Source organism: Leptonychotes weddellii, chromosome 5 (assembly GCF_054177405.1).
Source record: "Leptonychotes weddellii isolate Sample4059 chromosome 5, ASM5417740v2, whole genome shotgun sequence".
In the NCBI taxonomy this organism is placed as follows: domain Eukaryota; kingdom Metazoa; phylum Chordata; class Mammalia; order Carnivora; family Phocidae; genus Leptonychotes; species Leptonychotes weddellii.
Genome location: NC_138373.1, coordinates 142,901,247 through 142,924,995, shown reverse-complemented (window position 1 = coordinate 142,924,995; position 23,749 = coordinate 142,901,247). Strand labels below are relative to the sequence as shown.

General features: G+C 41.0%; 1 protein-coding gene across 1 annotated transcript in view; it reads left to right on the top strand.

Moving 5' to 3' along the window:
* The window catches only part of PAH (phenylalanine hydroxylase), a 65,551-nt gene that overhangs the window by 32,248 nt on the left and 9,554 nt on the right, over window positions 1-23,749 (top strand). Inside the window, exons 4-8 of the mRNA XM_081822302.1 lie at window positions 819-907; window positions 12,339-12,406; window positions 17,947-18,143; window positions 20,292-20,427; window positions 21,502-21,571. Coding sequence (XP_081678428.1) covers window positions 819-907; window positions 12,339-12,406; window positions 17,947-18,143; window positions 20,292-20,427; window positions 21,502-21,571 — 560 coding nt within the window. The remainder of the gene's footprint in view (window positions 1-818; window positions 908-12,338; window positions 12,407-17,946; window positions 18,144-20,291; window positions 20,428-21,501; window positions 21,572-23,749) is intronic.

The window sequence follows — 23,749 nt, the reverse complement described above, 5'->3', positions numbered from 1 at the left end:
GGCTTATCCTTGCATAAAACAGAACAGCTCTGGTTTTATCTGATTTATATTCTGGGGTTACATGTAATACTCTGCTACTAAAGAAAACCATCAAAAACCACCCCACTATACCATAATAGGTGGGAGGGAGGTAAATTTTGAGATAATTCAGAGAAAATCTTCAGGAAAAAGAGTATGTTTGGGAAGATGTTTTAAAATTATTTTCTAAGGTGCTAAGTGAAATAAACCAGACAGAGACAAATAATGCATGGTATTCCTTATATATGGAACCTAAAAAAAAAGCACCAAACTCATAGAAACAGACAGTAGATAAGTGATTGCCAGGGGCTGGGGGCTGGGAGAAAGAGGGGGAGGTTGGTAAAAGGGTATGTTTCAGCTATAAGGTGAGTAAGATCTGGGGACCTAGTGTAAGACATGGTGACTGTAGTCAATAACACTGTATTATATAATTGAAACTTGCTAAGAAAGTAGAACTTAAATGTTTTTACTAACCCCGAAAAATAAATATGTGTGTGTTAATTAACTAGATGGGGAAAATGCTTTCATAATGTGTACCTATGTCAAATTTCAATGATGTATACTTTATCTTATAATTTTGTCAGGTTAACCTCCACAAAGCTGAAATTAAAAAAAATTATAGTTTCCAAGAAAAATGGGAGTTAACTTTTGTATTATAGTAAGTTGGGGGTTATATGGGACCCCATGTTCCCCCCATTGGTTTGTCTAATTGGGGCTGATCCATGCTTCTGACCTTGTTGAGGCCTTTGGCCATGTCCTGCCAATCTTCAGCTCAGGACTTTGCCCTTTCTGTGTTTCAGTGCCCTGGTTCCCAAGAACCATTCAAGAGCTCGACAGATTTGCCAATCAGATTCTCAGCTATGGAGCAGAACTGGATGCAGACCATCCTGTGAGTCTCCGTGTCGGTGGCCCTTCCAATCAGACCCTTTCAGTGCTCCTCTCCCTGACCCTACTCCACTCCCTGATCCCCAGGAATGTGTCTTCATTTGTTTGCTTGTAGGACAGACATTTGTAGGGTGTCTTCTTATACATCATCACTGCCATGGTTATCATGGTCGTTATTATTGTTGGCGCAAATATGGATTGGCCTCCGGAAACTGTTGTTTATATGTATATATATGTATGTATGTATGCACACATACACACAAACACACATATATATGTAAATCATCTTTCTTTCTGTCTTCAGACAACTACAGAGGTTTAAGTCAGGGGTTTGGGAAACAGTAAACCACTAACAGCTCTGCCAGGTACAGCAGGGCAGTGGTGACATTGGAACTAGATCCTAAACCCTGAGTAGAAGATGCTGAGGGAACAGTATTGTGCAAAGACTCAGTGTCCTGAAAGTATCCAGAATATTTTGAAATGCAGAATATTTTGAAATGACTGGCTAGTGCATTAGGCGTGAGGGCCAGATTTTAAAAGGTCTGATGTGGGGCCCCTGGGTGGCATAGTCAGTTAAGCATCTGACTCTAGGTTTTGGCTCAGGTCATGATCTCAAGGTCCTGATCTCAGGGTCGTGAGATTGAGCCCTGCATCGAGCCCTGCACTGGGCTCTGAGCTGAGCTCAACGAGGAGTCTGCTAAAATTTCTCTCTGCCCCTCCCTGTGCTTGCTCTCTCTCTTTCTCTCAAATAAATAAATAAATCTTTAAAAAAGTAATAAAAAAAAAAAGGTCTGATGTACCAGACAAAGAACTCAGACTGTGTCCTGTGTCTGGTGGGCAGGGGAGCAGGTCCCCTACTGGTTTCTGAGAAGAAGACCAGGATGGGGGAACTTCACCATTTTTTGTGGGGGTGGAGGATTCCGGGGAGGAGCAGCTCAGGCTGGACTCAGGGCGAGGGCCAGTTCTGACATCCTCCTTAGGTGGAAAGTGCCACCATCACATGGGCTGTCACTTAATCTCTGCCCAGGCAAATGGCTTTTTCATCTTTAAATGACTTGGAAGCTGTTTTCATTTCTAGTGGTTTAGTGTAACTGAGTGAGAGTGTCTACATTTCATCTGGAGTCTGTTTTCTTACATCTCTGTGGGCCTTCACAGTTGAGTAAGTTGTGAACTTGATCTTCACAAAGGCTCTTTGCAGGAAGCAAAGCAGATGTTCCCATTTTACAGATAGATTCACTGAGGCCCAGTGAGAGTAAATGACTTTTCTAAGGTCCTGTGCTAATCTTTGGGTCTTAAGACTCTTACCCCGGTGCTCACAGAGCCAGAAGACAAAGGTCCAGTCCAGTAGCAGAAATTCCAGTGCTTTCCCAGAGACAAAAAGAGAGTTATTTCTGGAGTTGGCTGGTCTTTTAAAATATGAACACATGTTGCTTATTTTCATTCAAATAGTAAATCCCTCATAGTGGACTTAAAAATACAGAAAAGCATGAGGGAAGAAAATGAAGATCACCCATGATTCCAGTTATTTCTCTTTTCCTCTTGATGGTATTCTGCATTTTTTTTTTTACAGTGAGAAACTATTTTATTAACAGAAACAAAGGTGAATTCCCTCCTGACACCCAGACTTGAAACTAGAAAAAAAAAATCACTTATTGTCACACTGTCTTGAAATAATTGGTGTTAATTTTGGTGTGCTTCCTTCCTCCTCTCCCCATCTCTTTCCCCCATCTCTCTTTCTACTAATTAGACATTAATATGAATTATTAAAATTTTAAACTATTAAATTAAATTATACAACTATTATATATATAATTTTTCATGCATTGCCATAACTTACTAAGCAACCCCCAATGGCAAGCATGTTTCTAGTCTCCCTATTAGTTTTCTGGCCTGTGCATCTTGACAAGGATGCCCCATAGCTTCCTTGATTCTTACTTGTGAAACTACTTAGCTCAGGATAGGAATCATATTTCAGTCTCCTAATAAATATATACTTAAGCACCTTCTCCCCCAAAAACCTAAAGGTAAGGTTGGAGGATTTTGATCCCCATTCACCTTCCTGGGGATGGTGCAGCCTTCTCCTGTGGGGCCCAGGGCCAGTAGACGCGCTCCAGAAGAGGCTCCAGATCCCCTTCGACAGGTCTTTGGCTGTGGGCCTTGGGAGCAAAGCGTCTGCAAAGAGATCATTCCTCTGGAAAAGCCATCTGGCCACCTTGACCCAGCCCATGGAAGCAGCCCATCAGGGTGTTTCCTCCTCTTACCAGCCTCCACGCTTCCTGCCTTAACCCAAGACCCTTCCACTGGCCACACTTGCTGCTCCCTTGGGGCAGAGGGGAAAGAGAAGAGGCCACAGATGTGGACATTTCCATCTTCTTATCCTTGTGTCTCTTCAGGCAGATGAGCTGGTCTTCAAATTCCCTGGAATTCATTTCTCCGTACAGACCCAGCCCACATTTTTGGTTCCCTGGCCTCTCGCTCTGATGAATTTTATCATAAAAGAACAATTTTGTTAGGTACACGGTCTTCCCGCTGAGGAGGCCAGGCTCTCTCTGTTCCTTCATCAGAGCCTGGGAACCAATGGGCCAAGGACAGAGTAAACCCTCCAGAGTGCTTCCCCACACTCCCTCAGGCCCCACAGGCCTTGGCTGCCATGTGTGAGAAGTGGCGGGTGTTCTTCCCGAAAGGACCCTCTGTTCCACTCTGTCCCCGCCGCAGTACGCTCCCCTGCCCTTGGCAGTGTGCACTGATGTTTAACTCAATATCTCAGGGTCTCCAAAATAACCACTCTGAGAAATGCAGCCAAGGAAGGATTGTTCCTGCAACAGAGGGTAAAGGGCATCTGCCTCCCAGGGTTAGCTAAGTGGGAGAATGAAATAAGATAGCTGCATTCCTCTCAGCCTTCTTTCTGTTGTTGCCAGTGTCCTGCCCTCCATCCTCACCTTCTGCCTTCCTCCCTTCCCCAACTATTTACTAAGCAAGTGATCCTGGCAGCTCGCATTTCTTGAGCATAGACTGTGTGCCAGTCACTGTGCTAAATGCTTTACCGGCATTTTTAAAATTTAGGTGTGATAGCCATCCTGGGAGCGTTGTGTTTTCTCATTCAGATGAGAAATTTCAGAGAGGGAGACCTGCGTCCCAGGCTATGTAAAGGAACGGGGAGCTGAAATGATTCATAAGACATGACCCCTGTCCTCCAGGGGCCTCCAGTTGTGGGAGTGCCAGAGGTGACTGGGTTACAACTTTACAGCTTACAGGTTACGTATTTACAAAGTCAGAATCCAAGTGGTCTGTTTGATTTCCATGCTAAGACTGAGTCTCCTTTCTCTGACCATTCCCCAGCCTCTGTGGGCCTGTCTATGGGGTCTCCTTCACATGGGATGCTTTTCTTTATCTGCTCACCTGTTCTTTCCCTGCTACAAAACCTCTATTCATTTCCTAAGGCCCAACTCATATGTTGGCCTCCTTGAAGCCTTCCACCTACCTCTTCCCCAGGCCAAGTTTTTGACGCTGATACTATAAAACTGTGTGCATGGTGTTTCATACTTTGAGCACAGAGCATCAGAGAAAAATAAATTCACTTCCTCATGAACTGTAACCTCATAGAAGGCATAAGATATAGATATATAGATACACCCACCCACACACACACAAGTGAAAGGGTCATATGCATGCTTCCCAAACTGTAATCTCTGGAAAAAAATTCTCATGATCAAAATGCGAAACAGTGTATTCTAGAACTGCAAGCATATGCAAGTCCCATTATCTCATTTGGGACTTTGGCAAGTCCTGCGAACATGAGACTCATTCAACCTAATGTCCCTCAATTTTTTATTACTTATGGAACCCCTTTCCATGGAATACCTAGCAACATTATCTTAAATGGTAGTGTTCCATGGAATGCAGTTTGGGTAATATTTAGTTTAAATCATAACACACAAAAGTACATGATTAAACACCAGGTTTAATGAATCAGATGGCATGTGTTAACGGTTCTAAGGTCACTGTGAACTGGAATTGTTAGAGAGGACTTCTGGAAAGAGGAAGATGTGAGTTGAGGCCTCTAACAAGTAGGGTAGGCTAACTGCTTATCAAACAATCCCCAAAGCTCCATGGCTTAACCCATTGAAAGGTTATTTCCAGTGTAGGTCAGAAAGGAAATTGCTCCACACAGTCTTGCAGAGACTAAGTCCCTTCCACTAAATGGTTGCACCTTCCTTCAAGTCCTCAGAGCCCTTTTCATTCCGCCAGCACATGGGAAAAGGGAGTGAGAATCACTCCCAGGTCTTTATGGGTCAGGTCTGGAGGTGACTCAAAACCTTCCCTCAAATTTTATTGATTGCAGCCCAGTCACATGGCCACTATGAACTTCAAAGAAGACTGAGAAAAGTGGTTGAGCAGTGTTCTCTGAAAGAAGGATTAAACACAGATCTTGGGGAGCCTCTGCCACACAGACCTTAACCCCAGAGTTCCCTATTCCAGTTCCCCTGGTGCCTACGCCAGTGTCTAAAGCTGAAGATCTGCACTGGGGGGCTTTCCGGGGGATAAAATATTAGTCAACACACTGTCCTTTCTTCTACTACCTGAAGCGTTCAAACTGTTTTTCAGTCTTTCAGATACAGATATTGAGTTTCTCTTCTCTCCAGAAAGAGCCTTGCCCTTTCCAAGAGCAGGGCTATATTTCTAGTGCTTTTCTTCTCTTCCTTTCTCCCATTCAAACTTCTCCATCCAAGGGCCCCATTAGAGTCTGTTGTAAGGATGTCAGTCATCAAAGACTTGTTGCATTCCTTCCAAGTTGCTCTGTCAAGGCATCATTTAAAAAAAGTTAAAAACAACTGTCATACAGGTATATAGTCAACATTTGTCAAAAATCCATTAACTCAGTAGTGAAGAAAGCAGCCAGATGACAACACTGGTGTGAAGGAAGCTACAAAAGACCAAAGTATGGATGGTCATTGAAAAATCTAGTGCTGGAGCAAGCTCACAGAGATTGCTATACAAGTGATTAATATTCTAGAAGGCAATAAAGCCATAACTGTGAGTGTTCCTTTCTCTATTGGACAGAAATCACTTGCAACTTGATCATAAAATAAATATTTTGCTACTTATCCATCTTCTATAAGTCAGCATCTTACCTTGAAGAGTTTGGGCCTTACTAAGTAGTAAATTGCACATCAAACAAATATACACGTCCCTTGAGTGTACAGCAAGCTTGTTAGGCAGTGATCTAATTTTTTTGCATAATTTTTTTAACAACTCCTACTCAAAAATATGCCAAGCACTGAAAATCCAGTGATAAGTGAAACAAACAGAGTCCTGAGTTTAATAATATTAACAAGCATAATGATTGTCTGAAAAGAGAAACACTCAGGTTATTGAGAAAGTGCATTATAGAGGAAAAGCAATAAACTTAGGAAAAAGCAAGAAAGGTCTCTAAAAATGCAGGGTGGAAAGGCCAAGTTGTAGCTTATTGGTCTGGAAGAGTGGGAAAGAGTATTCCAATAAAAGGGAACAGCATGTGTGAAGGCCTTAATGTGGGAAAAAGCATGATGTATTTAAAGAATTAAAATCAGACCAATTTGGATGAATTTGGAATGTAGCATGTGGAACTCCAATTGTAGTTCAACACAGAGTTGGAAGCATAGGCAGAGCCAGATCACACAAAGCCTTTTGTACTGTGTTAAAAATTTTGGACTTTATCCTAAAATTGATGAGAGGCCTAAAATTGATGAGAAAGTTTTTAAGGAAGGGAGTGACCCCACCAGATTTGCACTTCATAAATCTACTTGGGCTGCGTGAGGGGGGAGGCATGGAGAGAACTCAAAGAAAGGCCACTTGGGAAGCAGTTATGGTAGTCCAGGCGAGAAGTGACGGGGTCCTGAACTAAGGGGTAGCAGTGATAAAAAAGGACAGACTTAAGATATTTGGAGGGAAGAATGGACAAAAATTGATTATCGGGTATGAAGGAAGAGAGGAAGAGAGAAGTAAAACAATGACTCCCAGGTTATTGGCTTGGACAACCAGGTATCTGAATCCTTTCCAGAACAGACTTCTTGGCCTTATTGGTGGCGGCCATGGCCAGCAATAGAGAGTGGGCAAGGGGCGGTGGGGCTATTGTCAGTGCTGCCCTGGTCTGTTAGTTTGCAAATCTCTGGCCAGTGCCTGCAGGATGACATTGGCAGATACTGTACCACTTTGAACCTCTTTCTCCTGTGTACCATCCTTCCTCCAGTTGGTGTGGGATTGATGGAATGCAAACAGCCTCTCATTATTGGCGTAGATGAAATAGAAATTGCAAGGTAAGAATTCTACAGATGCTGCTTAGAAGGTCCAAGGTGGAGTGATGGGGCTCAGTGACCCATTACAGACTCTATCCTTTTTGTGTTCTGAGCCAGATTTCTCAGTTTTTGGATTTCCCACCATTTTGTACAAATACATCATTTTTAAAATTCAGAGTATTACTTGGTGCTCTGCCTGTGTTACCTAATCTAACCCACCCAATACTGTGAGGTAGCTGACAGTCTCATTTTACTGATGAAGAAACGTAGGTTTGAGAGTTGAACTGACTAACCTCAAGCCAAGCTCCTAGTGACTGGGGTTCATAATCCACCCAGCCCATCTGACTCGAAACTCCCTGTTCTCCTTGCTAGCCTAAAGATGGCATTTCTGAGGTTTAACCTCAGCCATGATATCAAGAAATGATAAAATAAAGATCTCAGAAGACTTTACCATGTAGTTACCCACTCCCCGAAATCCCCACTACAACAAAACCACACACTTCAACACCCAAGTAACAAAAATTCCAAGATTAAGGAAAGTGATTGCATACAGACTGCAGGTGATGTTATAACTTTGCATCATGTAGAATTCTCTCCATTCTGTCCCTTCCACTCCTCCCCTCTTCCCCCTCCTGCCCACTCCTCCTTCACCAACAATATATTTTCCTGTCAAAACATACTTGGTTACATGCAGTGCAACCGAAATTGCTGCTATTAGCTTAATTGAGACAGGGTGATTATAAATAAATTACATGCAGTGCTACTGAAATTGCTGCTATTAGTCTAAATTGAGACAGGATGATTAGTCATCATCAAGTGAAGCTTAATTCAGAGTGTACTTAATTCAGAGTGTACTCCACATGGCTGCAGAGGCCCTGTGGTCATCTGGCAGCCCAAATGATGCAAGGCCAAACCACCAAGAGATGGACTTTGAGATCCCAGCTCTCTTTCACTGATAACTGAGGGACAGAAGTCCTTGCAGCCTGGCCAGTGGGGGCTTCTTGAAGACTGATAATGAACTTATTAGGTACTTTGAGCTGGAAAGGACTGTGATTAGAAAGTTTCCCTATGGAAGATCCATATCATATACTGTATATGTGTGTGTGTTGATATAGCTCAATGTGTGAATCTTGTTACTTCTTCATAATGGTTTGAGATAGATCTGTAATACTATTTCACTTTTCTACTAATTACAAAAGAAATCCACACTTATAGTACAAAACTTCAAAAGCATAAATAGTATAGAAAAATAACACAGTTACTGTTTCTCATTTTCATAACATTTGTTAGACTCTGGTATACTTTTCCATTATTTCATTTGTATATTCCCTCTGACAGAGTTGATACTTACTGGGTATATAATTTTACAGGAAACTTTTTTTCTCTGATGGAAATATCTTTGAACTATCTAGACAAAGTATATTGACTGATGAACTGCTGAACTCTACATCTGAAACTAATGATGTACTATATGTTGAATTTAAATTAAAAAAAAAGATCAAAGATAAAGAACTAAATAGGGAAGAGAAATTGTCATGGGCATCTCATTCCCAGAGGCAGCATAATGGAGTGGAAATCCACTGGCTAAAGGAAATCTTCCCTCATCATCCTGGTTTCCTGCTCAACCCTCAAACCTCAGCCCACTACGTGGGTACAAACAGAAAACCCCAGCAGAGGTGCTGGTTCTGCAAATGGCTGTATGGGCTTCATTTTCCTCATATCTAGATTAAAATATAGAAATAGGTATTTTCCAAGATGACTTACAGGTGCAAAAGTCTACACTGTATAATTAGGGGCTGGAGAGAGCCATTTATTCCTGACTATTAAATAAGACAGGTAGGTGAAGATAACTGTGATGATCAAACCTTAATGACTGGCAAGAATTAGGTTTATATTTTGAGTCTTAAGTATGGAGATATGTTCTTCATTTAGTCTGGCAGGTAGGTTCCTAAAGGAGTGCGTTTAGTACTACTTGGAAATTAAATCATGGTGCCCAGTTTCCTGACTGTATCATCCCAAGCAACTTATCTTCATCCAGTAGAAGTGCGCCAAGGGTAGTTTTAAGTTTTTAGATTCCTAAGCCTTCCTACCTGTAATGAATGATTCCAAACTATTTAGTACTCTAAGGAAAACCGAAGAGCTATGCTTTGTAGTAACTGTGTCATGGAATCTTTTCTAAACTGAATGATCACTTAATTTACTTGAGATTTAGGTTTGGAATAAAAATTTATGGCAATTTTAATTTTCCAATATGAAACATTTAAATTTCTCTATTTCTCAAAATTTGTTTGTTTGTTATCTTAATAAACTAAGAAATTCTTTCTTCCTTCCCTCTGCTCATCCCTCTCTCCCTCCCTCCTCTTTCCTTCTTTCTTTCAACCAGTGTTTGTAGTTCTTTCTATATGCCAGACTCTATGTTACAGAGTCTCGGATAATATATATATATATATCCCTGATTCTTTGGAATTGCTGGCAGGCTCTGATTGATTGATTGATTGATTTTTTTAAAGATTTTATTTATTTATTTGTCAGAGAGAGAGCACAAGCAAGGGGATGGGCAGAGGGAGAAGCAGGCTCCTCGCTGAGCAAGCTAAAGGGGTAGATGTTATCGCTTATTGGGAAACGCTTGGAAGGAACAAAGCAAGTCCTACAGTGATGACGCTAGTCTCATGTCTTTCTAAAATTCAGATTACAGTCATTTTTATTTTGTAAAATACCCCCCTTTTCAGATTTATTAAGATATAATTGTCATATCACATTGTGTAAGTTTACAGTGTATAACATGATGATTTGATACACATATATATTGCAAAATTATTATAACAAGGTTAGTTAATATCTTTATTACTTCACATGTTTACCATTTGTGTATATGTGTGTGTGTGTGATAGAATACTTAAGATCTATTCTCTTAGCAACTTTCAAGTGTATAATACAGTATTATTAATTATAGTCACTATGCTTACATTAGATTCCCAGAAGTTATTCATCTTATAGCTGCAAGTCTGTACCCTTTGATCAACATCTGCCTTGGCTATTGTGAGTAATGCTGCAGTGAACATGAGAGGGCAAATGTCTCTTCAATATCTTGTTTTCATTTCCCTTAGATACATACCCAGAAGTGAGATGGCTGGCTCTTATGGTAGTTTTGTTTTTGATTTTTTAAGGAACCTCCATACTGTTTTCCATAGTGGCTACACCAATATACATTCCCATCAATAGTACATGAGGGTTCACTTTCTTCCATATCCTTGTCAAAACTTGTTATCTCCTGCCTTTTTGATGATAGCCATTCTGACAGGTGTGAGGTGATATCTCATTGTGGTTTTGATTTGCATTTCCCTGAAGATTAGTGTTGAGCATCTTTTCAGGTACTTACCAGCTATGTGTTATTTTGTCTTTGGAAAATACCTATTCAGTTCCGCTGCTCATTTTTTAGTTGGAATTTTTTGGTTGAGTTGTATGAGTTACTTATATATTTCAGGTTTTAACCCCTTATTAGATATATGATTTGCAGTATTTTCTCCCATTCCATTGGTTGCCTTTTGATTTTGTTGGTTGTTTCTTTTGCTGTGCCAAAGCATTTAGTTTAATATAGTCCTGCTTGTTTACTTTTGCTTTTGTTGCTTGTACTTTTGGTGTCATATCCAAAAAAATCATTGCTAAAACCAGTGTGAAGAAGCAATCCTGAGAAAGAAGAGCAAAGGTAGAGGTATCACACTTCCTGAGTTCAAATTGTATTACAAAACTATAGAAATCAAAGTAGTGTGGTACTGGCTAAAAACATACAGACCAATCAATAGAACAGAATCGAGAGCCCAGAAATAAACCCATGCATAGGCAGTCAACTAATATTTGACAAGGGAGCCAAGAACACTCGATGGGGAAAGGATGATGATCTCTTCAATAAATGGAGTTGGGAAAACTGGATGTTCACATACAAAAAGAATGAAATTAGATGCCTATCTTATACCACTCACAAAAATTAACTTGAAATGGGTTGAAGACTTAAATGCAAGACCTTAAACCATAGAGCTCCTAGAAGAAAGGGCAAGGAAAAGGCCCTTTTAATTAATTGGGCTTACCTCTGACTGAGGGATATGTTGCACTAACACTGAAAGACACTCTTGGCTTCTTTTCACTGTTTAGAAATATGCTACTTATGAATTGTTGGGGAAGGGCTGCCGGCAGGTGAGTCTCAGAGGAGAAATAATTATCTTCATTTTTATATATTGAGACTGATTTCTCAGTTGAGCCCCTGCCATGTTATAAAGGTTGACAATTACTGAAGTGTAGTGAAAAGAACATGAAACTGGGTGATTCAAACCCTGGCCTCATCTTTGCTTGACCCCTTTTTCCCTGAGCCACTGTTTATTCTAGAAGGATGGGGATAATCATACTGATCTACCTTACAAGTTTTTTGTGAGAGTTACAGATAAAAGAAGTCCCTAGCCCACACAGACAGGCACATAGTAAGCACTCAAGGAATAGTATTTTTAAAAATTGCAATAGCAGCAAGCATGTACCTGTTTGTTTATTAAGAAGTCAGGAAGGGGCGCCTGGGTGGCTCAGGTGGTTAAGCATCTGCCTTCAGCTCAGGTCGTGATCTCCAGGTCCTGGAATGGAGTCCTGACTCGGAGCTCCTGGCTCAGTGGGGAGCCTGCTTCTCCCTCTCTCTCTTCCTTTCCCCCTGCTTGTGCTATCTCTCTCTCTCTCTTTCTCAAATAAATAAATAAATAAATAAATCTTAAAATAAAAGGTCAGGAAGCAGTTCTAGACACATACCATTGTTAGGTATTTAGTGGATATTATATATTTTTGTCATAAACATCTATCCTGCTAACTGCCTAGTTTAGCAAGTTTGCAAGTTAGAAATGCTGTAGATGAGATTTTTTTTAAAAAAACCTGTACACCATTTGCACTTTGGAATTCCTTAGCAGAGAGACCCACACTGAATTGAAGGTGTTGCTGATAATGTGCCATTCATAATACCTGGTGGGAGAGCTTACCCTTAGTTTCACTGAAACCTTATTTTCAGGGTATAATCTGAGGAAGGAGAGCTGGACTGTCAGAGCTCACGAGCCCCCATTTGAATTGTGCATAGATATGCCAGACCTCTCTGCTCAAGCCTTGAGAAATCAAGTGTCTCCTTTCTCCTAGGGTTTTAAAGATCCTGTGTATCGAGCCAGACGAAAGCAGTTTGCTGACATCGCCTACAACTACCGACAGTAAGTCCGCTTTGCTTGTCTGGGGGAAGAGAGAAGAGCACACTCCTAGCTTACCTTTTCCTCGCCCAAGTTTGGAAAATACTAGCATAGAGAGTCCTGTTGTGTGTGTGTGTGTGTGTGTGTGTGTGTGTGTTTAAACCCTCCCTTTAATAACACATGTTTAAAAAAAATGCTGCTAGACAAAACAAAATTACCCACTGAGCAGGGGCCCAGCTCTCTCCCCAGCTTTGTTGCGTCCTTATGCACTAACGTCTGAAGTAATTATAAAAGGCCTCAGCCCTGAATAAAACAGCCTCTGGTATTCTCCACATTAAACAGGGAAGAAGGAAAAAGAGAATCATTTACATTCAAGGAGGAGTTGGCTGCTTTACTGAAATAATGAATCATTTGAGATTTCAGATGAGCTCTGCCTCAGTGTTCTACTTTTATCTGATCTGACCCAGCTGCGAAGGGCAATTTTCTGATGAGTTTATTTTTTTTCTGTCTGGGATTCTACCCTATTTTAGCCAAAGGAAAATGCAAGTATCAAAGTCATTTGGGAAGAGAACTGTTCTTGCTATTTTGAGTCCTCAGGAACTACAGAAATGCTACCATGGGACATTTAGTATTTGAGGCCTGAGCTCCATTCCTGAGTTAAGGACAGGAGAAAAGACAGGCTCAAGAAGAGACTTAAAACTTGACCAGAGCCCTAAGGGAATTGTACTTGAACAGCTTTGATAGAATATGAGGGAGATAAAGAAGAGGATAGGGCTCTGTTTACTGGATACAAAGTTACCTACTTTCCAGATGGAAAGACCTCCAGAGAAGATAAGAAAATTCCCTTCTCTGAATGACTTCCGGCAGTGGAAAGATCCAGAACTTTGCTGACCTTGCTTAAATCTAGGCCCATTTGGGCCTTGGCTTGTAACAAGCAGGAATCACAGAACATGGCAACCCTCCCTCCCACCCCCCGTCCCTATATTTGCTTTAGCATGGTCAGGTGGACACCATCAAATCAGGTACAGACATGAGCCCTTTTTCAGGTAATAAATAAAAATATATTATATTTATGATCTCCTTGCTATGTCTGGGGCTTTGCTACATGCTTTGCTTCCATGATTTCATTTATTCTTAGTAATAACTCCTTATGTTTCAGATTGGAAAACTAATGCTCCATGCAGTTAAGAAACTTGCCAAGGTCATATAACTCGTAGGTGGCATCATCCACTTTTGTATTCAGGTTTCGTTAACTCCAAAACATTCTCACCCTCTTCCCTGAATGCTGGGATTCTCAGAATGAGGAGATCACACTTTTCCATATAATCCAGGAGCTGCTTAGGAAGTATATTCAGTTATTGCTTGGCTGTTGGGATTTGAAGGAAGAAACTGAACCCCTAACCAGCTTTCCATAAAAATGTTAAACCTAATGAAGAAGCATGGAATTGATTGAATGCCTCACCATCCTGGATGTTTATCAAGTAAGTTAAATGGATTATTGAAAACCATCCATGGGTGGCTGGCTCTCTGAGGAATGTTAGAGATCTTCTAGTCAATTTCTTGATTTTTACAGATGAATCTCAGATTGTTAAGTGATATGGGCCAAGGTGATGTGGCTAGTAAGGCTGAATTTGTTCTCAAATTCAAAGCCTAGTTTTGAAATGGTCTCAGCTCGGTATCTGGCACAGTGGCTTCTCATTATTCAAGGATTACTTGCTTACATTTATTTGAGACTTCCAAATCAATACTTGTGGCACTTCTACGATCATTCCTAGACATGACAAGAATGGGGAAAAGTTTGAGTTGCCTGATACACAAGTTTCCAGGTTGAACAAGGTGACACCACTTTCTTATTCCAGCTCTCATCTGTAAACAACTGTTCTTTTTGAGATCTACTTAGATTAGATCCACATTTGCCAATTTTTTGTACTTTTTATTGGCAATTTTGCTGTTTAAGATGGCCCCCCAGTGTGGTGGTGAAGTGCTGTGTGGGGTTCCTAAGTGCAAGAAGGCTGGGATATGCCTTATGGAGAAAATACATGTATGTTAGGTAAGCCTCATTCAGGCATGAGTTATAGTGCTGTTGAGTACAACGTTGATGACTCAACCATATGTACTAAATAAGATTTCTTTATATAAAAGCTCACACAAAACAAGATTAATACTGTCATTTGACTAAAATGTGACCAGAAGCTCATGGGACCCAAGTCCTGGTTTCCTTTTGGACAAATGGTTCAGTGTTCATTTGACTGTATGTAGCATAACTACCATATATAATGAGAATCGAATGTATTGAATGTATTCCAGTCTCTACTGGTTTCCCTCCTTCCTTTCTGAGGCTTCTCAGTTCTCCCTGGCCTGTTCATCCCACCCCAGAAGTTGTAATGTCTTTCAGGACTAAACTTTGGCCCTCTTCCTTGGCTTCTGCCACCCTCCATGCCAATAGGCCCCACATTCAGATCTCTGGCACTTTGCCATTCATTATTCCACAAAGGGAATAAAGCACAAACTCATGCATCATGAGTCATAGAATCACAGGATATTGATCAGGTGATAAGATATATCTATTAAGTTCCAAGCCTACCCCAAGAGTAAGACCAACAGAGACCATGTCGTCTGGGGAAACACTGGGAAAGACAATGACAAAAGTAACAATAAATACAATAGGTATACCAAAGTCAAAACTTAGGTGTCATAAGGCATATCATTAAGAGTTTAAATGTAGACTGAGCAAATGGGTCAGCCAGATGTAAAGTTTAGGCTGAGAATTAAAGATTAAGTTGGAATTTATAGCCAAAGAGAATGGGGGTAGTGAATGAAAGGGTGGGTCTGGTTAGCTATGGGGCTTTTGTTTTGAGATGTGAATATTTGGAGTCAGAGTGAATTACTATAGAAAATAAAGAAGCAGCTAAACCCCACCACTGCTAGCTACCCTCTTCTCTGCCCATCTGCCATATAATGCTCTGACTCCCCAACCCAAGAACATTTAATAAGTCTTAAAACTTCAGTTTGAAGAGGCACTGACAAATTACAGTTGTACTTTGGGGCACCAAAATATTTGTCTTGTAATAATTACATGAATGGGAGGACCTGGAGTAAAATAAGACACCAAGGAGAGGGAAGGCTGTGCCAGGTGCTGGAGTATATTGAATGCCATATTTGGTTGACAGAATAATTCAGAAAAAATGTCTTCTACTTAAAACTTCTTTTTTTGAAGAGGAATCCTAACTGGCTTAACCAGAAATCTCCTTTTTATTTCAAACCAAACTGACACTCTTCCTAAAATATCTTAGTTTATTTTACTTAATGAGATCATGACTTGGTAAAAATAATTGATAATTTCTTCAAAGACCAAGGATCTTATAGAACCTCAGGTCTCTTGATGGAAATAGAAGATGGAATAAAATGTGCTGTGTTTAATTCCTAAGTAGACCATGGAAGTTAGTGTGTATGTGTGTGTGAGAGACAGAAAATAAATTCTGAAATATTTACTATATCCAGGCAACACTTGAGATATGATCTATTTGATTACCATTACAACATTATAAGATAGATTTGATTGTCCTTCCTTATAGTGAATGTACATATGGCCCAGAAAGTGACAATAACTCGTTCAGGGTCCCACACACTTCCCTCCCTCCATACCTCTCTCTGACTCTAGAGTCCTCTACGTTGGCCTTAGTCTCTGGCATCTCTCTTGGAGGTGAGCCCAGTGCCACCATGCTGAAACCCTAACTCAATCAGAGGTTCTATCTCTTTCCAACAGAATCCACACAGGTTTTCTCATTGAGTCTCATTGGCTCTGATTAGGACATGGGCCCATCTTTCAGCCAGTCTCTATGACCAGGGAAATGAGACAGTCTAATTACCAGACCTGGTCACATGCCCAGGTGGGAGTGGTGGAGTCTCCTCCCACCTGAGCCTCACACTGAGAGGGGAAGAGGGTGATTTACTGAAGGAATGAGGAAGGGATATTGAACCCCTAGAACAGCAAATATCAACCAGGGGGACATCTTTGTACCCAGGATGTTACTATCTCTTAAAAATTTGTTACAAAATAGCAAATACCTTTCTTTTTAAATAAGAATCAGTTATAATGATAATTATCCATTACCCAATGGTATTATTGGTCAGCACCAATATTAGGTACTTTATACATAGTATTTCACCTAATTTTCTTCTAATACTCTTCAAATAGTTACTTATTATTAACCCATCTAATAACAGCACAGACTAGGCCTAGAGAGGTTTATTAAATTTCCAGAGACTATCCAGCTAGGAACTGGCAGAGCCAAGTAGTGAACCCATCTCTGTCCATGATCAAAGCCTGCTTTTTCCTTCCAGCAGCTTTTGGCCTTAAAATAATGGTGCATCCTCAGGCAGGGGCTTACCTGATGTTCTTTTCACAATTCCTAATGGTCATTACAGAGTCTTCTGAGGTTGTCCTACTTTCAATTCCTAAGCAAAAATTTATCATTTTTCCCTAATCCCTGCCCACCTTTTTGGGGAACTTACAGTGCCTTTGCTTTAATGTCCTTGGATGAGCTACAACTTTGAAAGGGCAGGAGAAACCTTACTTTGGAGCCTGAAGATGATCCATAATTCTGAAGTAAACAGTGCTGCCTTGTTCCCAGACACTGTGTACACTGTTGGGAAATAGGCCTGCAGTGCAAAGAACAGTGCAAAGAACAGGTTTTTAAGGTCAGGCTTTGTTTGATTTTCATTTGTTTTTACTGTTGAGAACACAGCTTATTCTCAGATGTTTTTCAAAAAGACCTTGGAACTAATGAGTCTCAAGCAATACTATGTCCCCTGGAAGCTTATTGGAATCCAGATGCCTTGGCTTTCCCTCCCCAAAAGATTCAGGATCTGTGGGGCAAGGTCCAACACATGTACTTTAACCAGTTCCCTGTAGTTCTGTTGTGTCATAGCAGAAGATGTTGCATAAGTGGATCTTATACCTAGCCTGCGTTTAAATACCATTATAGCTTCCTAAGGTCAGAAATATCAAATCCAGCAAGTGCATGCCCACCAAAAGGGTCTCAAACTCAGGGTCCACAAATTAGATCCACTTTATCCCACAGATATAATTACGTTAGTTGACACAATACAACACATGATATTGCTTTACTTGAACTTGGATGCCTTTGTTTAGAAAGAGGATGCATTCTTCAGTTGTCTCAGCTCTCACCCTCTTATTGTCCATACCTGCTACTTTACCCATTTATGTTACCTGCTGGGTCCCTGAAGTTAAGTGAACTTCCACCCTGGGTAAATAATTGGAGAGATAGGGGAACAGAAAGGCCAAGTGATTTTCCAAAGTGAGAACAAATCTTTGGTGTGGTAGGTGAGCTGAGAGCTTGGATCATTGCTTAACCGAATTACATGAATGTTTCCTATATCATGAAATAGAGTTTTCCTCTTTCAAATAACTTATGAAATCCCCTGCAGTCCAGGTGACAGCAGCTCAGAGACTCTGCACCTGTCTCTCTCTGCTAATGCTCCTTCTTCCTCTTCTTTACACCTGCCCTGCTGGAGACAAATATTTCATGCCTGTATTCTAGTGGTCAGCCCATACCTCAAGTGGAATACACAGAGGAAGAAAAGAATACATGGGGGCTGGTGTTCAGGACCCTGAAGTCCTTGTATAAAACCCATGCTTGCTATGAGCACAATCACATCTTCCCACTTCTGGAAAAGTACTGTGGCTTCCGCGAAGATAACATTCCCCAGCTGGAAGAGGTTTCTCAATTTCTGCAGAGTAAGTCCACTTCAGGGACAAAAGGGGAGGAGGGGGAGGGAAGGGAAAGGGAAGAAAGTAAATTGAAGCTAGTGTGTGTGTTTGTGGTAATGCATGCAGGTTGATTCTCCAAAAAAACATTTCACTGCTGTGTTCTGTCTCACGACTAGCTTCCACTGTTCGTCCCACTCTCATCCAAGACAAGGCATCATGTATGGATTTTGCCATATCCATGTCTCTGAAAAACACTTTTTCCCATACTCAAAGCCCCAGGGGCCCAGGCAAGGCTCTCCTTGTAGTTCCTGCTGTGTTGTGAGATGGCTGCAGTGTGCATTTGTGTAAGAAATGTGCTCTTTGTGACAATGCCAAGAGCCCTGAGCTCTAAGTCTGTGCATCCAACTGGTATGACTCTTGCTTTGACCCTCTCTATTTGGGGGAAACTGCCTCAGTTTAGTCATCTGTCAAATAGACTGTCTCTTAGGGAAATTGTGGGAATGAAATAAGACATTGCAAGTGAAAACACCCAGCATGGTGCTACATATAAAATAGGTGCTCAGTGAATTGGGACTGAATTGGAATCTGAGTAACTCTGTGGGGAAATACGTTATTGGGATGACTGACCTCTGCACATCATTTTCAAGTGAGATAAGTATTTTCCTTTCTGCCAGGAGGCATTAATTCAGCAAAACCAAAATAAAACTATCAGCTAACACATATTAAACACTTAGTATGTGCCAGTATGTGCCAGAATGAGAGAAAGTAGGAAGACAGACCACAGGTTTATAGAAATGAAGAAGTTTCTATGCCTCTGAACTATATGGAGATGGTATGGTCAGCTCTGGGGCAAGGAGCCAGGGAGATTATGTGGCAGGGAGAAAAATGGTAGCTGGGTTAGATTGGGGATGGGTTAGATGACCTTTCAGGTCCCTTCTATTTGGACAGTCTCTACTTATCAGATAAAGAGGGGAATGAGAGGCCAAGTGGAGTGAATTTCAGCCTGAAGATCCAGGAAACATAGGCACAGGGGCAAGGATGTCCTAAAGACATTCTCTGGCTAATTATCCATGTTTCCATGGCCAATAGTGAGATAATAAAATGGTAATACTAGCAGCTGGAGCATTAATGAGAAGTAACTAAGGAATAGACTTTGAAGCCAGACTGATTGTAGTTGTGACCTTGGACAAGAACTTTAACTTCTCTGTGTCTCAGCTTCCCCATCTGTAAAGTGGAAATAATATGAGCATCTACCTCATAGGGTTATTAGGAGAACTAGTTAGTATTTATAAAGCATGTAGAACAGTGTCTGACATATGGTGGGCAGTATATAGTGTTAGCTATCATCATCATCGTCATCGTCATCATCATCACTGTGATTATTATTCTCCTTCCAAGTTTGAAACAAATCGAGAGCCAGAAATAGGAACCAGAGGGAGGATAAAAAAATCAACTTTATTACTGATAAAAGCTACTTGGAAAATGTAGTATGGCTGTACAAACAAAATGGACTTTCTAATATTTCACCTCTGAATTATGTAAACTTTTTTACCAATTCACTGGTGAAGTGTATATTCTATTGCATGGCCCAGAGCAGACCAGAATGTGCTCCTCTGTAGGCAGTCAGGAGAGAAAGGTCCAAAGGGATCAAATTGAGAATATTCATTTTCTCTTCCCAAATGCTCCAATCAGAGAAGTCCTTGCTCTTTCTATGGTGTAGTGTGTGAAGGGCAGTAGAGAAGCTGGAAGGGTTCCTCTTATACTCTTCCCTTCTGGAAGTGGAATGAAAACCCTCCCCACTCTAGAGACATGAGAAATAAGGAATAAATGTTTCATCCTAATAAACAATAATGAAAGCTAAATTTATTAAATACTCCAATGTGCTAGGCTCTGTGCTAAGTACTTTATATTTATTAGCTCATTTGATTCTTGGAATAACCCTAGTGAATACCTATCCACATTTTGCAGAGGAGGAAATGAGGCTCAGAGAAATGAAGTTATTTGATCCAAATTGCCCAGGTACAAGGTGTAGAGGCAGAGATGTGAAGCCAAGTCTACTTGGCATCCATACCCATGCTGCTAGATGGTTGGGAGTATTGCTTTCCTACCTAATGGTCTTCAGGCGCCTCTGGCTCTGCCATGATAGGCTTTGAGTTTTCTTTCTCTGCTTTGCAGCTTGCACTGGATTCCGCCTCCGACCTGTGGCTGGCCTACTTTCCTCTCGTGATTTCTTGGGTGGCCTGGCCTTCCGAGTTTTCCACTGTACTCAGTACATCAGACATGGGTCCAAACCCATGTATACCCCTGAACCGTGAGTATTCTTCTCCTGCTACCAGTATCCAACCACAGTGAATGCCATTACTCACTGCTCCAGGAATGAGGTTTGGGTTCATGGAAGGCTGATCCACAGGACTAGTTTTCTGGATGGTTTGATGGTAGCACAAAGAGAGGGATCATCTCTCCAGGGTATTTTCTCTGTCCAGTAGACCATACTGATAGGAGATTTGGGTATCTTGTGAACTACACATTCAGATCTCCCCTGGCCATGGGAATAAGAGGTCACAGTCAAGCTCCAAAGGGATTATAAGAGTCAGAACTATGATGTTCCAAATGTGAACAGGAACAAGTGGTGACCAAAGTAACTCAATAACTTCAGAATATACATCTAGATGATTATAATCTTCTTATGTCTAGATGCATCTTGTCTGGAGATAGAGAATGGCTGGACACTGAGCCCCTTTTGTTGGCATTTAGCCATCTTCTTAATCAAATAGGACTTACGCAATTTATACAAAAAGTCAGTAGGATGCCCAAAATGATTTTTTTCCTGTCCACAAAGTTTATAACTACAAATCAGAAAAGACCTATTCCTAATGAACCTGGCACATAATATGTTAAATAAATGTAAATTTTCTTCTCTGACTATTGCCCCCCTCTAGAATAAGAAAAGAACAGCACTATTTTTTTAATTTAATTTTTATTTCTTATGGGGAATACCTGAGCACATTGCATCTGCCCAGGATGTCAATACCAAGATGAAGACTTGGGATGGGAAATGTTCATGACCCACAGCTTGCTCAGGTGTATAGGAGGAAGTCCATAGGAATTTTGGCTCTTCTGTTCGGAACCCCACTGAACATACACTTAAGACCCCCTGGTTGTTGTTCCCTGACTTGCCCCTTACTTTTCTTTCCCCTTCTTCCTTTTCTTTTGTACCTTGCCTTATCTGATCCCATGCTTTACGTACCACTTATGCTTGGGAATGGGGTCATAAACTTCAGTGGCTCACTTCCTTTCTACTGGCTCATTTCTCATATAGAAAGACTGAGTCTGATTTGGCTTATAACACGCCTTACCTCCAAGCTCTGTGCTTTCTGTCTTTCAGTGACATCTGCCATGAGTTGTTGGGACACGTGCCCTTGTTTTCAGATCGCAGCTTTGCCCAGTTTTCCCAGGTGAGGAATGGATCCTTTTGGCCTTTTAGTTATACGATTGAGACCTAGATTGCTTAAGTGAATTGAATCTATGGAGGGACCCTTGTGTCCTCTGCAAGGTTAGAAACCAGATACAGTTCTGTGATCCCACCAGAGATGGGCATATGGTCCCATGGAGATGGCTAAATACCCATTCCAGGGATCACAGCATGGGGGTGGTGAATCACTCATCCTCTGAATTATATATGTGTTGTTGAATTTGCTAATCTCAGTTGTCCTTCCGGGTTTAGTTTAAGAGCCTTTTCATCCAAGAAAGCCTGCCTGATCCCCACATAGGAATAACCTTACCTTCTTCCAAGTTCTCCTGGCACCTTTCCCCTCCTCTTTAGGACCTTGCCATTTCCTACCTTGTCAGGCAGTCATTTTTATATATGCTTTATTTAAATAAGAAAATATTTGCTGATAATCCAATTCCAATAGCCCAACTCATAGTTGGCAAAAACTGATGTGTCAAATGTCTTGCTATTATCATCAAAGCAACAGGCTAGCCTTGATTCCTCTATTACAGTGGTGAGCTTTTTACATGAGAGAAAGAATCCTAGTAATTCCTTCAGAGCACTGAGAGGCTAAACCATGGTTGGGTAGCTGGGATCATGGGAAAGTTGAATGAAGCATGCACACACCCCACCCTGCCACCAACCAGCTATGTGACCTGTTTCCACAAATAAGAATCAATAGAAAGCTTTGACTGCCAATCTTCTTCCTCATAGGGAAAGATAAAGATCAAATGGAATGAGTCATAAGCAAATACTGCAGCAAATATGAATTTCAGAGTAATGGGATTGTGTATGAATTTTATAAGCCTTTTCCCTCAGCTAGAAGAAATAAATACTTTCACTGTTGATTGAAGAGGTTACCACTTAATATCTGAAACAAACAAACAAACAAACAAATAAACTGTTGCTTTTATGTGGGGTTTTGGGTACTGTGGTGTTTAGAGATTGTTGGACTTTTGCAAGTGGAGTGTTTGAGGATTAGCTGAACTTTAACTCGGAAGTATCACCATTGGACTGAGGCTATTGTTGACTGGCTAACTTTCAGAAGCATGGTTCCTTCTGTGAAGATGTCATTAATTGCTTGAGACAGCTTTAAAACTGGGATTTGTTCCTATGGCCAAAGAATTATTAGTGATTTCCTTAGAGAATAGGAACTTTTTATTCTCACTACCAGAAGCTATTCTGCTTGGTCAGAGGCTAAGTGACAATCCTCCTTAAGCCATTTCCATTTGGGGGAGCCCCCCCAGAGGAGTGTACAATTACCTGAGTCAACAGATGGATGCTACTGGGCCATCAGTGTTACACATCTCCAACTTACACCTGGACAGTCCCAAGGCAGGGTGTCATTTTGAAAGTTCCCTGAGCACATTCTTTTTGGATCTAAAAGGAGGACTTGCTTCCCACTAGAGTGCAAGATGGGATGGGGATGAAACACAGAAAAATCTTGGGACCCCTTGTTTTAAGCAAGATTTGGGCTCACAAAGAATGGTGACCATGAGAACAGAGCACTGTTTCAATGTCTTCTGTTAGACTGTGGCATGCCTGGATAGGATGGCTGGAACAGAGATGGGGGCAGGGGCAAGAGAGGAGAGCCAAACTGTCTGAATTTAGTTCACTCTAACTCAGCATTTTCTTAGTATGTAATATGGGCCAGGCTCTGAGTTCGACCCAGAGAGGGATACAGAGATGAAGACCATGTAGTCTCTTGCTTCAAAATAAGCCCAATCCTTAATCCTTCTCTGTCTACGCCAATTCCTTTGGCTATCTCACCCAAACTCATGGTGTTAAATATCATCTCTATCCTGCTGGTGAACACATTAATATCTTCAGCCCAGACCTTAGTCCCCAAACTCAGACTTATGTATCCAAGCACCTACTCAATCTCTCCACTTGGATGTCTATTACACATCTGTATTCATCCTGTTCAAAACTGAATTCCTGATCTTCCCATTCAAGCCTTCTCCAACCACAGCCCTCCCTATGTTAGTTCATGGTAACTCCAGCCTTTCAGTTGCTCAAACCAAAAGCACTTAGGGTACATTATTGCTTCTTCTTCAAATACACGTAACCAATCTGTCTAAAAGTTGTATGTGTTTTCCCTTCAAAATATGTGTAGAATCTGATCATTGTCCATCATATCAAC